The 17,019-nt window shown below is 42.8% G+C and overlaps 1 protein-coding gene across 2 annotated transcripts; it reads left to right on the plus strand.

The window, feature by feature from the left end:
- Positions 1 to 103: 103 nt before the first annotated feature.
- Positions 104 to 11,332, plus strand: prdm1b (PR domain containing 1b, with ZNF domain; the record flags this gene model as incomplete). Of its 2 annotated transcripts, XM_079288758.1 has the most annotated exons (6): positions 104 to 274; positions 3,588 to 3,707; positions 5,196 to 5,436; positions 7,890 to 8,809; positions 8,931 to 9,059; positions 9,551 to 11,332. In XM_079288758.1, the coding sequence occupies 6 exons, from the start codon at positions 104 to 106 to the stop codon at positions 10,124 to 10,126; spliced, it is 2,157 nt and encodes a 718-aa protein (XP_079144884.1). In that variant the 3' UTR covers positions 10,127 to 11,332. The 2 variants fall into 2 exon arrangements, with proteins under 2 accessions (XP_079144884.1, XP_079144885.1); XM_079288759.1 differs by lacking the exons at positions 104 to 274; positions 3,588 to 3,707 and adding an exon at positions 4,782 to 4,876.
- Between the last annotated feature and the right edge of the window lie 5,687 nt (positions 11,333 to 17,019).

Here is a 17,019-nt window from a genome sequence, read left to right on the forward strand (position 1 = left end):
AACCAAAGTGCTTCTATAGCAACCAAGACCAAACAGAGCCAAACCAAACTAAAGCTCTATAAAGCCTGAGTCCATCAGCTACTGCATATTCTATATTGTCAAGATGAAGCTGGAAAGCACACCAGGAGACATGAGTGGGTGGCAGGAGGTGGACTTTGTCTTCAACTGCACCTACATTGTGCCGGACCAGGTGTCGGACCCCAGTTTCAACCTGCCCAAAGCCATGACCTCCATCCCACGCAACCTCACCTTTGAACACAGCACAGACAATGTGGTAAGAGCAATTACAAGAGAATAGAGCACTCGTCAATTTAATCAAAATACAAAATCAAATCTCATAAAATCAATATCCATCATTTTTTTCTGGCAGCCAAGCTGATGCTATAGAATAAAGAAAAAGCTCATATTCTAATCCTTTGCGTTCGCTCAATCCCAGATGCCGTTCCTGAATGGTCAGTTTTGTCAGATTAAAGTTTTCAAAATATGAATTCTGTGTTGCGTAACATTCTGTTGGGCCATCTGCATTGGGCTCCTTGGAACAAAAGATCTGCTGACTCATGAGCTCTTCGCACATACAGCAGAGTGCACCACGCAAATGAGCATGTGGGGGCGTGGCCACTGGCAGCTTGAGGTCAGGGGCCTTTTTATGTCTCAGAATACACACATGTAGACACAGAGTAAGGTGCCAGGAATCAGCTTGGTTTCCACCACGTCATCCTTTCCTATTTACCTCCTGTGTCCTCTCCCGCTCAGGTGAGTTAGGAGGAGGAAACGCAATACCCCTGAGCTATTTCCATCAGCTGACTGTTTGGCTTGCAGTGCAGTAGGATCCGGCATCTGCCCGGACATGTCACTGTCAAGCACCGCAATCATGTCTTCAAGCAGGGTTCTAAAAGTGCAATTTGTACTGAAACTGAAGAGAGAATGCTCTTCTTTAAAAAGGAAGACAGAGCGAGAGAGAGAGAGAGAGAGAGAGAGATGTCACACTCACTTGTTTTGGAGACAACACTGTGATGTTTGCGGTTGACTTCGTTGTCGCCTTCCTCTTTCTGTCCTGTCCCAGGCAACACTTTCTGCCATCGTTCCCCTTCTCTAGTTCTCTCTGCCTACTTTCTGTGCAGCATTTGCTGCTGCAGGAAGAGAAAAGCATGCAAGCTAAGGTGATAACAATCACTTTAATTAAGGGCTGCTTTCAAACCCCCCCCCCCCCAAGTCGTTGAGTTGCAGGCAGTTTTCTGCCGTCCAGTCTCTGATGGCATTGACACAGTCCAGGAGCCTAGTTAATGTGAATGCCTCCCTGGGTTTGAATGACAGATGGAGTTGGATGTCGTCTGCATATAAGTGATAGGACACATGATAACTTTTTATGATCGGTCCCAAAGGCAAAAGATAAAGGGAAAATAACAGAGTCCCCAGAACAGAGCCCTGCGGTACACCACAAGACAGTGGAGAGGTAACAGACACAAAATCACCCACAGAGACATTGAAACTTCTGTCATTGAGGTAAGATGTGTTAAGATGTGATAATGTGATCAGCGACATGAAAACAAGCACGTGCACAGACTCACATGCTTGCCGGTAATCAGCTTTGCTCAAACTTGCCCTTGTTCACTGAGTAGTTTCCCTCACTGGAGACGGTTTCGTGTGAATCCTTCTCCTCGACTCGCTGAAGCTAAAGTTGGGAAATAAATTTTCTGCAGTGACCAATGAAACACAGCCACTACTTTGTGTGGACAGGCGCACGTACATGTTTGACCTTAAACGTAAGGCACAGTTCACGTGGCTATCAGGAAGGTTAGGAAGGGATTTTTTAAACAAAGGTCTGATGCACTTGTTTCAGTTTGGCAGATGAGTCAAATTGAAAGAGTCTGTATTAAAACTGAGAACGTAGACAACACATGTCATCATGCACATGCCCACGCTATCCCTACTTCAGCACCTGCTTGGCTACCAGGAGGGATGTCATTTATTCTCCTATTCCGTAACGTTGCCACTTTTTCTAAACCTCCTTTTTCTCATCCCGAAGCGTGCCAGGAAATGCAAAGAAAGGTGGAGGGGGCACGTGGCAGATGGGGTTGTTAGCCAGTGAGCTGGGAGAGAGGGCAGCGCAGGGGACGGATTTGGGGGGTGTGAGCTAGGGAGAGGAGGGTGGTGTGCTGGGGTGGGGGAGGGGATTTAGGTTAAAACCAGATGATTAACTTTCGTTGGGGACAGGCAGCCAGCCAGGCAGCTCGTGCGTCCGCCCGGGCCTCAACCTGGCAGGCCCGCAAGCTATTTCGAGAGGGTTAAGAAAAGACAAGGGATTGGGGGAAGGCAGGAGAAAGGGAGGGCGTTCAGAAGGGTCCATTTAAGAATGCTCATCCTCCTTTCTTCCGTTCTTCATCACGCATCCCCCGCCACACCCATCACCCCAAACCTCTCTCCTCCTATCTTCCCAACCTGGCTGAACTGAGCAGTTATGCTGCAGCGGCGGCCACAGCGACTCGTTAGTCACGCAACGCCAGCAAAGCACAATGCCCCTGTCACACTGGTTCATCGCATCCAGGAATCACCTCACTCGCCTCCATGGCCGCTCGACCCCCCAAAACGCACGCACACACACACACACACACACACACATACACTCTTGCCGCCCTCAGTGACCTGTTGTTCTTCTAATGAACTGCGTTTCCATAATTTGCAAAAGCTGACTCCTTCCATCGTTGTCTGATAAACAATTGCTCGGTGTTCAGGTGTTCGCCATTTTTGTTTGCTCAGGTTTGCCCTTTATATAGGACGCCGTGAAAATCCTTTTGAGGGTCAGTTTGAATTACAATGCCTTAGTGGTAAGAAGAAAGAATGTGTCTTTATTTATGGAAGGGGGGGGGGGGCGGTTAAAGGCCGGGGGGGGGCTATTTAAGGATTGAACACAAAGCTCCTCAAGACACGGAGACTGTGCGTACGCCGCAGATGCTGCTGCCGGATGGCTTGTGTGTGTTTGTGTGTGTGTGTGTGTGTGTGTGTTTGTGTGTGTGTGTGTGTGTGTGTGTGTTTGGGTTCGTTTTGAGAGTGGTTGACCCCAAGCCTGTCCACTTTCTATGAAAGTGTGAATCATGAAGCTGCTCTGCACAACAGAGAGGACACTGACATATCCTGTTCGTCCTCGCTTTAGATTTCTTAGTTTTTCCAGCACACAGTTATCTTCTCCAACTCCCCTCAAAAGGGCAGAAATGACTCGATCACCTGCAGAACAGGACAGGTTTTGCTCTAATTGTACACATTATATAATCAGGACTTTTAGGTTTTGATGCAACCAGTCTAACGAGCCAGCAGAGTCAATATTATTACGTTTTTTAGTTGCTTCATATGCTGTCGAAAGTGTCTCACCTTGTGGGTTTTAACCTGGATGAAGAGCTATCTGGGTCAACATGACGAAGCCACCAGGATTGCAGCTCAGGCCAACGACCTGCTGGACACAAACAATGGAGGAACAAACGTATTGCGCTATTCAATATGTAGATTTAAACGTGTTGATGTGTAATATTCCTCACAAGAGGGGAAAGATGGAAAATGGATGAATCTAATGACGTATTTGGTCTGTGTTCCAGGTGATGGGCGTGTTCAGCAAAGAGTACATTCCTCAGGGGACTCGCTTTGGCCCTCTGCAAGGAGTCATCTACACCAAAGACAACGTTCCCAAACAGGCCAACAGGAAATACTTCTGGCGGGTAAGGGAAACGCGCACGTACATGAAAATATATATACAATATATACGCAATCTCGATACATAATCACATTTATGCATCAATACTGCCACCCAGCTCAGTGTGATACTAGTAAAACGTGAGAAAGTCTCAAATCTGGAGTAAGAAAATGAGCCTGGGATCAGTTGAGGAGCAACTGGGGACATGTTTTGTTCTTCTTCTGTCATTCATAAAAAAAAGAAGAAAAAAGAGAGAGACATCCGTTTTTCAGAAGTTTCCCATCAAGTCCAAGATCCATACGTCAATAAGGGGAAGATCATGCTTTCACACACTCCACTGCCGGACAGGGATTTTGGTCAAACTTTCAGAGGAAGTTAATGTCGCTAGCACGTAACAAAGGGTTCAATCTCACACAGTCATCAAAGTCTTACCGTCACTTACACAAAGGAAGGGACTATTGTTCAACATACACGCACACACATTCAGACTTTAGTCTTCAAGTCTCTTGTTTCTTTTCTCTCTCTCTCTCTCTCTCTCTCTCTCTCTCTCTCTCTCTCTCTCTCTCATCCAGATACAGCTTATGTCACTCAGGAAATTTTCTATTCTTGCTGAGTCAATTCCCAAAAGGAGTTTTTTTCTGCCATCGTACGTATTTCCTGTAAACCTGCAAGGGGCGTTGCAGCGGTGCAATAGTGAAAGTGTGACGTTCTCTGGGAGCGATTATGTTTCGACCTCATGACACAGGTGGAGTCACGTGCTGCCAAAGGCATGCCTGCGATTGTGTTTGGCTGCCTGACAGACAGGTGCTGGCAAACAGCCACCAATTACAACTTCTTTGTTTTCATAAGCAAAGGCATACTTTTTTGATCATAGTTAAGTGTTCCACTTGCACTAAACTAAATTACAACACAGGAACAAGAATAATATTCTCCAAAAAAAAAGTGAGAAAGAGAAAAGGAGGAAAGAGAGGAAATGAGAGAGACAGCCACTGCGGTGAGTGATCGACCACGCCTCCATGCCTCACCGCCTACTTAGTAGGCGGTGTATCCTCGTATAAGTACCGGTATACAGTGCGCACCGACACAAACACACACTCAGGACACACAGAGCAGAGCTGTTGGGTGCAGCAGGCCAAACGAGCAACAATATACTGTGACTGACAGCTGAAGGATATTTAACTGTACATGGCAGAGGTGATCATTCTGACTGTTTCCTTGATAATCTTGATTTATTTAAATTCTGTAGTTTAAAAGAAAAATGTGATGAGGATGATGATTCTATGTGGATTTTAATCAGCTTAAATTTGACTAAATTTGCATGCTGCAATGTCTTTATCGATGGTGGATGTGGTCACTGCCATGTGAACAACAGATGGTCAAGCAATATAATTAATGGAGCTACTTACAATATTAAATGTGAAACCATTTAATATTTTAAGGACTACACACAAATCAGTTGCTTCAAGTATGTACATGTTTTAACCCCATCGTCTCTCTAATTCTTGTCCTGCAGATTTACAGCAGTGGGCAGCTCCAAAACTTCATTGATGGCCATGACGTCCACAGGAGCAACTGGATGCGTTACGTCAACCCGGCCCGCTCTCTGGCCGAACAGAACCTGGTGGCGTGCCAGAACGGCCGGGACATCTACTTCTACACCATCCGACCGGTGGAGCCCAACCAGGAGCTGCTGGTGTGGTACAGCCAGGAGTTTGCCCAGAGGCTCTGCGGCCAGCAAGTTCACATCAAACACAGTGAGTGCAGCAGGAGGGGAAGGCTTTGCTAGTGTTGTATCAGGATGTGGTGGTCTTTTTCCCCCGGCAAGATTTAACAAACATCTTGAGGCAGAGGAAGGAATGATTTAGAGGTAACGCAGCACAATGACACACACTAGATCTGACAAAGTGACAGATTTACATCTGTGGCCATGACTAACCACATAGCACAAAGTCTGCGTCAGGAGATGATATCTATTGTCAGCAAAATGATACGTCCTCAAGATGAATGAAGACACGTTTATTCTTCCTTCTTGTGAATAAGACCTGATGTTGTCTTTTACCAACAGTAGAGATAGTTGGTTTGATGCTACTTCTTCCTGTCTGGCTGACTGTAGAGAGGCAAATATCTATGCACGATCATGGGGGAATACACGTAGACCAAACAAATCTCCGTAGATGTGGTGAATGACGTGGGATTTTAAGGCGAGAGGAGAAATCTAAGAGGAGTAATGCCTGGTCAAAGTATCTTTGTGAGTCATATGTTTGCAGCCACAGAACGGCAAGTCATCATCCTAAACGATTGTCTGTTGCCACAAAGTCCGATGACTCATACCAACTGGATACACCAGATGGGTCGCCATTCACCCTGGTGACTAATTCTAAGGCGGTATCATTACGTTTTATCAACGTTTAGGATCTTTAAAGCTTTAGCGTTCCTTTCAAGTTCAGGTATGCACATTGTTTGCCTCCCGGGGTTTGATTTTCTGATCCATCTACGTCTACGTCTCCTTTGGCAACTCAGTTACTGGCTGTTGAAGCTTCGGGTGGCAGCGCTATATGCACAAAGCCAGAAAAACTAAAAACTTCATTTTAATATTCAGCTAAAGGAAAAAGGAAACCAGTGGCTGCCTTTCAAATCGCATGTAGAAATGTACTACATTATCGTGTGATTTAAAGCTACATTTGGTAACTTAAATAACAATATTTCTTCTCAAACTAAGGAAGGGAAAATAAGGGAAATAATCTATGAAAAACTAAATATGGTTCCTCTGCCTCCTTTACTGCCCCTAATGGCATTTGCAATATTATATATATTAATAATATTCAAACAGAGTTGAGGAGCCTCTAATGCAGGGGTCTCAAACTCCCGGCCACGTCATTTTATGTGGCATTTTAAGTTGGACTTGATAATAAAAATATCCCCATTGTCGAAATTATGAGATAGAAAGTCGAAGTTATGAGATTGACAGTCATAACTATGATATAAAGTCAAAATTATGAAATAGAAAGTCAAAATGATGAGATACTTAAACACAGTCACAGAAGCAGCTCTTTGGCTGGTTACTGTACATTTGACATGTAAATGTACATTGAAGACTCCTTTAAACGTGGCTTTAAAACACATGAAATACTTCATGTGTTTTGCAAACGCATCCTTGAAAGGATTTTAAGCTTTGAACAAAGTTATTGTAATAACTTGTGTTTGATATTTGTCTTTGATATTTTCTTTAATAGTTTGATCTTTGATAGAGTAATGTGGGTTTCTTAACCCTCAATTAAAAGGATTTAAGTTATAACAGAAATGTGCTTCAATATATTTTTATGTACAATATTTTAACACTTGAATAAACAATAATCAAATGCAGAGACCTATTTAACAATATGTTACGAGTAGTTACATTTACAACCGGCCCTTTGTGGGCGACCATGATGCTGATGTGGCCCGGAGTGAAAATGAGTTTGAGACCCCTGCTCTCATGTCTATTGGTGCTGGTTAAGCTCGTAATTGGTTGTTTTGTGGAATCTTGCAAATGCCATTAAGGGCACTAAAAGGAAACGGAGGAACTTGCTTTTTTTCACAGATTAGGATATAGTGACAGTTTGAGCAAATATGACAAAAAAGTTGTTTTTATTAAAGTTACCAACTGTAGCTATAAAGTACAAATCAATCGTAGATGAGCTAAACCGTGCAAAAACACTGGTACAGCCTTTTAAATGACCCTGTGTGAATCTTCACCTAGTTAACACGGTACAATAACATGACGCGTGAAAAAGCAGTCGACATGCAGTAATGGGGACAAATTCTCAAAAGAGAACAAAAAGAGAAGGGAAAAAGGAAGAGCTGTTTCACATTATCTTGTGGCGAGTCGACAGCTATACCTAGAAAAGGTTTCGCAAATGAAACTCTTGACATGACACATGGACTCCCACACACTTTACCACTTAACTTATTCTCACACATCCAAATCACTACTGCGATTGACAAACAGAAACCTATACCTTATGATTTACACGTCAAGTCAAACTGAAACTACTATCATTTACCATAAGAGGGAGTGCCGTTTGTGGGTGGATGGGTGTGTGATGAGTGTGTGAGGCACTTTAATTTGAACCAGATATTATAATGAGATTTTTTTCCCCTGTTTGATGCTGTTATTCACACATCAAACTCTGCGACAATACTCAATTTTGATTGAATTTATTTACAGAATACATGAGTTCGAATGAAGACCAAGAGCCGGAGCACGCCAAACAGCACCTACCTCAGCAGACGTGGCTTACGGACAGAACAAAAGAGGAGGTGAAAGAAGAGAGGGATGAAGATGGAGAGGAGAATATCGACGTGGAGATTTTGGAAAGAGACACACCGCCTGACACGCCTGATGACCAGATCATGGACTTCAGCAGAAAGGTTGAGAAGGAGGCGAGCGATACAGATCCAGAAGACCGGGGGATCGTTCCTTCCCCTAAACCCGAACACAGAGAGCCTAGTCTGGGCTTAAATCACCGGTACTTACCGGATCCCCATCCTCCGCTCCCATCACAGCACCGAAATCTCCCTCTTCACCTCCACGGCCTCTACAGGGAAGGCGTTTCATCCCACCCCATTTACCCCCAATCCAGACCCCTCCAGCCCAATTACCAGCTCCTTCCTCCCTACGGCCCGCACTATCCTCGCCTCCTCCTCCCCTCGTACTCCCCTCCCTTTCCTGGTATGCTGCCCTCAAGAGGATCCCTCCGATACAGCAGCTACCTGGGGACCGACGGCCTCCCGTATCCACCCATCGGCCCACCTAATCTGCTGCCAGTGTCCCTCCCCTACCCTCCGTCTTTACAGGGAGGTCTGAAAGAACTAAAAGCAAACGTGTCACCACCACGAGGCGCACCAGCCACCCCGGAGCTCTCCCCTCTCCCCAAGCCCGACAGTCAGCACCATTCTGCCGAGCAGTCTCCCTCTGGTTTTGAGGAAGCCATGAATCTAAGCCTGGCTACGATCAAAAGCAAAACAGCGACGCGCAACGGCCCCGGCCACAAATTGCTGCCCTACCCACTGCAGAAGCAGAACGGAAAGATCAAGTATCATTGTAATATCTGCTCGAAGACTTTCGGACAGCTGTCAAACCTCAAGGTAACCGCTTCAATTCCTCTATCTTGCTCTTGAAAATTGTATTCATTGTGTTCCAATTTTTCCACACCGGTTGACACCAGTGCTCATGAGTTTTGTTTTTCTGTGATCTTTGTAATTGTAGGTCCATCTTCGAGTGCACAGTGGCGAGAGACCGTTCCAGTGTAACCTATGTAAAAAGAGCTTCACTCAGCTGGCCCACCTCCAGAAACATCACCTGGTCCACACGGGGGAGAAGCCACATGAATGTCAGGTATGTTGAGAATCACAATCACAAGTGTGGGTCCTCTTCTCGCAGTACACGCTTCTTACGAGCCGATCTGAACATGAGAATGATGCTGATGTCAAACCGAGAGTGTGTAAGACAATAGAAACACACTGTAAACACAATACACCCAAATGATCTCTGACTCACATGCATTCCTGGTAAGGCAGTGTCTGTTTAGTGTTGAGTGAGCCATTACCCAATTGATCATGTGACTGTTGGCTAGTGTGACTCCGTGGGTGTGAGTGTTGAGAGTGAGGACAGAACAAAGAAAGAAATGTTGTTTTATGGAGGTACCCCACAAAACTGGAATAACATGGTCAACCCTTATACCATACTGTACATGACACATCAAGATTACATCATACTGTGTTGCTCAGTTTTTCCAGAATAATCCCAAACACAATCCAAACGTGTTAATAATCAGCCAAGTGAATGTTGCTCACAGATGCCTTAACCTTTCCCTTCATGCTTTCCAGGTGTGTCACAAACGCTTCAGTAGCACCAGCAACTTGAAAACACACCTCCGCCTCCACTCCGGGGAGAAACCCTACCAGTGCAAGCTGTGCAACACCAAGTTCACCCAGTACATCCACCTCAAACTGCACCGCCGCCTCCACAGCAGCCGCGACCGCCCCTACCGTTGCCAGCTATGCGCCCAGGCCTTCTTCCACTCCTTCTCCCTCGGCATCCACCAGTGCAGCTGCTGCCTGGCAAACACCAACGCGTCTGTCAACGTACACATGAAACAGATGGTGGAGCAGTTTGACGCCAGCCAAGAGGCTGACATGCTCACAGAGGCGGCGTCGGTACCGCAGGTGGAGGAGGCGGTGGAGCGCTGGTTGGAGCGCACCTTGGAGGGCGAGGGAAAGGAGTACCAGAAGGAGGCAACCCTACTGCTGAAAGCACTGACGGAGGCTATTAACTCACCAGCTATGCCCATGGCCCAATCAGCAACACCCGCGTCACATCACAGCCCTCCACTGGCCTATCAGGAGAGGGCCAGCGTTGTTCACCTCCACCAACGGCCAGCAGTGAAGACAGAAGGACAGTGAGAAGGAATCGAGGGAGGGAGGAATTTGAAAAGGACATACAGCATACCAGAAACCAAGAAAGCGGACGTTTCGCCAAATGAAACTCCCTAAATAGTCCATGAAGGGCATTAAAGGGAAACTTTTTTAAATCAAATGAGCGCAGCACCAAAACAAGAGCATTCCAAAGACTGGGCGAGGGTATTCAGTGATTGTACTTCCTCCCAAAACTCAGTTAAAAAAATGAAAATGGAGGACGATAGTGTCAAACTGTGAAGTATTGAAAACTCTTTTCACTCAGGTTGAGAATTGTTTGCTTTTTTGTGCTTTAACTTATAATTGTCTTAACATTGACGTCATCTTTATTGATTTTGTTGTATAATTGTTTTTTTCTGTTGGTTTTTTTTCTGTGTGTTGACACTTTCAGAGATGTGATCTGTTTGGAAAACCACAAATAGACTCAGGAACAATGATGCGGCACAAACCCGGGATTGAGTCTTCGCTTGTTAAATTGTGCAGTGTTTTGCTTTGTGTGACAGCGTGTTTGAACTTCTGGGTGCATGCGTACAACGAGTGGAAGTTTATACGAACGACAGGGCACAGTGATGATGGCACAAACCACATTCCTGCTCTTTAACTGTTTGTAACTATTTTATTTATTTATGATTTTAAAAAGGGAAAAGAAATCAGGTCTCTTCAAATTGTGTGTTAATAAGCAATTGCCAAAACTACAATCAAAGAACATGAATATGTAGTAATGTTTTTTGGATCATTATTCAACTTAGTGAAGAAAGAGGTTCAGAAAAAAAGCACAATCTTGACTTTTTCTTAGTTATTCAGCAACTTCTCGCAGGTAATTTAGATATCAATGTATCAAAGACACACTGTGCTGAACAAAACCAAATACCACCAAAATAAACTAAACAACAAAGTCCTTTGAAAATGTAATTTAGTCTTTCTTATTGCAACGTTTTTATGTCAGCACTGACAAATTAAGTGGATCGCTGTGTAGCTTTTACTGGATTCAAATGTTTCAGATATTTCCTACGTACAAAGCTTTACTGTGAACGAGCAACACAGGGGCACAATTTCCGAACATTGTTAATGTTTTTCTCACTTGGCACTGGACAAAAATGCCAAGATCTGTGTGCTTTTGGTTGTTCCCCAAAAACCAGCAGGTACTGTTCTTAAGAATTGTACTGCTGAGTCAGTGATGTACTTCTTTTATGATTTTGGTGGTGTTTTTTTTACTTTGTATATGTTTGTCTATGTAGTTTATTTTTGCAAACATGATATGAGATGTTAAGAATTTATATGTGAGAGACTATTTTGATGATACTTTTATATTTACATGATGTAGCATATTAAAGATATTGTTTCTATACATCCTGTATTTTGCGTGTGTTTTCATACCGGTATAAGATTTGATTCGGGGATTAAATATAGCAACTGGGATGGCAGAAAAGGAATCATCAACCCTCCGCAACACAAGTCCTCTAAATTAAATGACAAAATACATTATTCGTCCATTATCAGTCTGCCGCCTCCATCAGCATTATGTAAAAAGCTGTTCCTGTTACTGTTATGATGTGACAACGCAATGGTAACGGGTTAAAATTAGGGATGCACTTATACCAATACTGATATTGGTCCAACAGCTAGATCAGGTATCGGACACCATTATCTCATGAAATCACAATTCAGTACAGGTATATCTACTGTATGTATTTAGAGGATCGGATATGATGCCGGATGCCGGATATGATGACGTTACAATTTGTTTTCCAAAATTAGGAAACAATGTTTCATTTTAGCCTGTTGGTGCCTTACAATTAAGAGAATGATTCCAATCGCTTCTACACAGTGAGGCATGCAGCTCATTAATTAAACACTGGTAGGCCTCAGATCGGTACTCGGTATTGGGAAGGCTAGTAGCTATTGGCGGCCACGCAATGTGACTTGAAATGCATGCATTTGAATTATCCCAATACTTTCACTTTCAATAACGGCTACTGCGTCAAACTGCGCTGTCCAAACCAGCATCTGTCAGGTCAGGAGTTTCACGTTGTAGAAAACTACTGGTTGCATGGCAGCTAGTGGCACCTCACAAGCGTCATACGAATTACTGCGCGTCAACGATGCTAATGGCGTTAGCTAAAGTGAGCCATGTTGGACAACTCTGCAAGTTTGATGTGGAGGTCAGATGTGTGCATTTTTCTTGCGTGGCTCTCAATCATATGCAGACTCCCTAAATTGTCACTTAGTCAACAAAACTTTGAGAACCACTGTGTTAAAGTCCAGGTTGTAAAAGCCTTGTCTCTTCTTTGTCTTCTTTTTAAAATTCTTATTATCTGGTAATTTGACATGAGACTATTACCGACATCTCATAACAAAGTAGCCCGATATTCACGCATGTGGAAATTCTACCAAAACGCTCTTTCCATGGACACAGTAACTATATAGTTACTGGACCTGTGTATTGTAGGCAGGAACACAATGCACACGCCCTTGCGACATCCTGCTTACTACCCCTCTCTTGCTGGTAATAAACTCTAGGAAGTCCCACGCTACATTCCCCTGATTTGCTCACTTTTCAGGCTCTCTTTCCTTGAAAATACAGGAAATGAAACTAGCCGGTCACCAATGAAACTCAGAAGAAACACTGCTTACATCACATCATTTTTTATTTCACAAAATCAATGAGTGCGACAATAGATACTCCTGTTTCATCGTGGTCACTTACTGTCAAGTAACTTTACAGTGTAAGCAATGCCATCATTAAGTAGGCTACAGCAGGTGCTGGGTTGTATCACCTGTTTTGATTCTTTAACACTTCAGCTTTGTCGATTTTAAACCTGAATCGTATCCTCTGCTTTTCTCAACAACAGTGTGACGGGTTTACGGGCACAGCAGGCATAAACGAACGTGAAACCCCAAAAGATGATTCGAACTTAATCATTGTCGTCCCATGACAGTGAGACACACTTTCAATCTACAAAATCTGCAGCAAAGTTACTGTCAGCAAGGTTTGCTCTTTACAGTAATTCTCTCGCAGTCTCCCTCTCTCTCTCTCCTCGTCTTAACCACTTTCTTTTTGCCGACAACTTCTCATTCTGTAGTGTTTCCTTTTGTGAGCTGTGTGGGGGAGAACCCCACAGCAAACACCCACGCGCCTCTGACCAGAATAAAGGCACCTCAGACCTTTCAAATGCACAGTCAAACTGCAGTGGTGACAGGAAATCCTCAACGTCTGGCAGGCAGCCAGTTGCACTGACAGCTATACACGTTCACTGTATTGCGCAATCAAGCAACAGAAGCAGAAGCCGTGGTGAGCGTGAGAGACACTGTCAAATACCTGTGTGCTGTTCTGATAAAGCGCAGGAGAGAACGGAAGAAAAACTCAAACTGCAGACAGCCTCGTATAAGCACTTGCACGTAATAATCCACTCAGCCCTATTCAAATCAATTCAATACACCTTTATTGTCCTTGGAGGGAAATTGGTGCACTAAACAACAAAGAAAACATGGGAGAAACATGGAGAAGAATGCTGTTTGGTGTCTGTTGTACAGGGCGGAGAGACTGATGTGAATTAGCAAAAAAAAGGCGAATAGAAAAGATCATAATTAGACAAAACCAAATCAATTAGAAACACTGTCAGTAATTAAACAACATGGCCGATGGAAGAACTGTTGTTGAGAGGACAGGGCTAATGCGAAGCAGACATCCTGTTTTTAATTTCTTCCTCTTATTCTTCGAAAACAGACAGCCTGTAGTTCCTCTCACGCAGACCCTGAGAATCACAACAGGACATCCTTTAACTTGCCACATAGGTAGGTTGACAGGCAAAACTTAAAGAAACACACCAAACACAACACACCAAAAAAAAAAGAAACATACACACACACGCTGGTGTAATGCTGGAGCATGTCTCAGTATTGTGACAGTTAATCAAGTAAATGTAAAAACATGTTCTGAGTTATCTCTTCACAAATTCACATTTCACAGTCACTGGGATGTCACCTGTTGTATGCATGCACCGGGCTGGCTATCTGGTGTGTTCTTCACAAGGAAGTTGTCTTGAGTACACATTACATGGTGCCAATGAAAGATTCCAGGGAAGTCACGATCTGGTCACAGATCGCATCATTATTTTTTTGTTATCATATCGTGGATGCTACAGTGACATCCCTGATTCTGGTGCGTGGCCCAATGTCCAACCTGCTTGAACTTTGCAACTGATAAAGAGGAGTGCAGGAGGAGTTCATCAGACAGATCAATGTGTCATTACCATTATGTTAACATGATATTTAGAAGCAATCAACATCAGCACCTGCCAGACATCATATCCGATTATTTTCTCAGAAATAATGACAATCCTAAAGTGAATCATTCTATATGACAGGGACAGAGAGAGGAGGAGAGACACAAAGGCAAAAGACAAAGAAAGAAAAGAAAGCAGGAAACAGGGTTTATAAGTCATTTATGCTCAGGGAATTGTTGTTGTTATTATTATTATCATTATTATTACTATTGTCAGTTATAATGACCCTTAAATGAATGAAAATAGAAATAATAATAATCAGAATTATGAACCTGATAGAAAATAGCAGGTAACTAGAATGTGTTTTATAACTTAAAGCGTGCAGCACTTCAATTTCAGGATTGCATCATGATTTTAAATTTTTGTGTATTAAATAATTGATGTGGCTATCGTAAAAATGTATTTACCATCACAGCTGTGACATCGTAGTAAGGTTGCTTTTCCACGTAGTTTTGACTTGAGGACGCGTTGGTGGAGTAGGTGGAGCTGTGGATGCACCGATCACACATCGGCCGATAACCAGTGATACCAGTTATTAAGCTGTACGCCTCACTGTGTGGAAGTGACTGGGTTCATTCCTTTATGTGTGAGGCGACATCAGGATTGGATTAAACATTGCTCTCTCAACTTTGTAAAACTAAATATAACAAATAGATACTAGATATAAATTGAATGAATCGTTATTTATTATTGAAAACCATACACGAGCAACTCTGGGAAATGTCTTCAAAATGTAGAGAAATTTAAATTCAAGTGTTCAACAGTATTGACCAATGTTTAGCCAAAACTTGAACAGGAATTAACATTCCGCTGTACAACGTGTACAGTGTATGAACATAGAATTGAATCGAATGGCTCGGCACAATATCCGATATCAGGATTGGTATCGATGCGGAACATTGTAAAACACACGTCATTAAAACTCACCAGAAACAAATTAATCAATTTGAATAGTATACTATTACACTACATGTATTGAATTACCTAAATGAAAAAATGAAATCAGCTGTGAGCTTTTAAAATAATGTCCTATAGGCCACAAGCTGCTGGGCCCCTACCAACCCCCGACTCCCCATTAACTGAGCATTGTGTTTCCGTATTGTTATGCTGGCATTTTGCATGTTCCCTCGGTTTTGCTGCTTGGTAATGTGATTATACGCAAGTAAATTCAGGAATGTGTGCCAGAGAATGATTGAATATATACTTTATGTGCCTTAAACTGACCAAATGTGGTGATATAAACCAGCATTTATTATTCTGACATAACCTTTAGACCCATTTAGCTGATTGCTGCGGCGTCACCACCTCGTGCTGTTACTCAGAGCCCTGCACCCATGTATATGGCCTTTACTGCTGACTAAAAAAACTGTTACAAACGAAAGTCAAACACTGAGGTCAAACTGAAGCTAATGATGAAGGGATAAACCCTGATGAGATACACGGATTAAAGGTGTTCACCTCTTGCCTTGTCAACATCAATCACTGACTATTAGTAACTCAAACCAAAATTGAACTTTGGTATCAGAACAAAGTATCTTGTCACGCACAATGCACCCTCATAAAACACACACACACACACACACACAGGTACGTATACCTCTACCATCTAACATTATCTTCGACATATTTCTCTTGAAATAAAACAGAAAGTCAGTCATGTGACACTCAAGAGTTGCAGCTGCCAGATGTTAGGTATTTGGTGATTATCTTCCAAGTAATTAAGTGGACTTGTCAATAGACAAAACGACTGCTGCTGTACCGGTTTATCCACTTGATTTATTGCAAGAGGACCATGTATTTAATGGAAGTTTTGTATAAATGTTTTTTATCTTTTATATAGAATTATTTTACTAAACCACTGTTATTTCATCATTTGTATGGATGTACATTTGAAATTTAAATAATTACTTTTACTTTCTTTTAAAATCCCGTCGTCCTTTTAATTTTAGATATATTGTAAATTCCTAACTCTTTAAAAAAAAAAAGGTTATAAGTTATTTTCTCTGAATATAGTGCAGTAACCAAAGCTGGCTAAGATTTACTTTTAATACACATACTTATGACATAACTGCACACGACAGGACATGCAGCACTTTACCCCATGTAGAAAACACTGAGACCAAATACATATGGATGGATGGGTGTTGCCACATTACAAACCAGCAAGTGTGTGAAATGTATGTGAAGCATTTGCTGGTAGTTGCTAAAGAGATGTAGGTGTGAGGTCAAATGTGATGCAGAACTAGACCATACACGAGCAGAGGGTTACTGATACTGTACGTGGCCGATGGACATGACACATATGTCCTCTGTACAATGTGTCTCTATTTTGAAACTTATCAAAGACAAAGCAGTACTGAGTTGCATCATCATCATGCAGTGTGTGGATCAGATTTATCAGATTTATGGCCAAAAAAAGGTGTGGTATGCTTCATATGTGATGCATCTTCTGACTGTTGTTGCAAGCAGGCTGGAACACAATAACAGCACCTCAGGTCAGTGTTATCACATCGTGTACATTTGCTTATTTACAGTATCGGAAAAAAACCTGACACAAGTGGCTGTGTGTTAATATTGACTGTTAATAATCATATA

Source organism: Melanostigma gelatinosum (genome assembly GCF_949748355.1).
Source record: "Melanostigma gelatinosum genome assembly, chromosome: 17".
NCBI classification, from domain to species: domain Eukaryota; kingdom Metazoa; phylum Chordata; class Actinopteri; order Perciformes; family Zoarcidae; genus Melanostigma; species Melanostigma gelatinosum.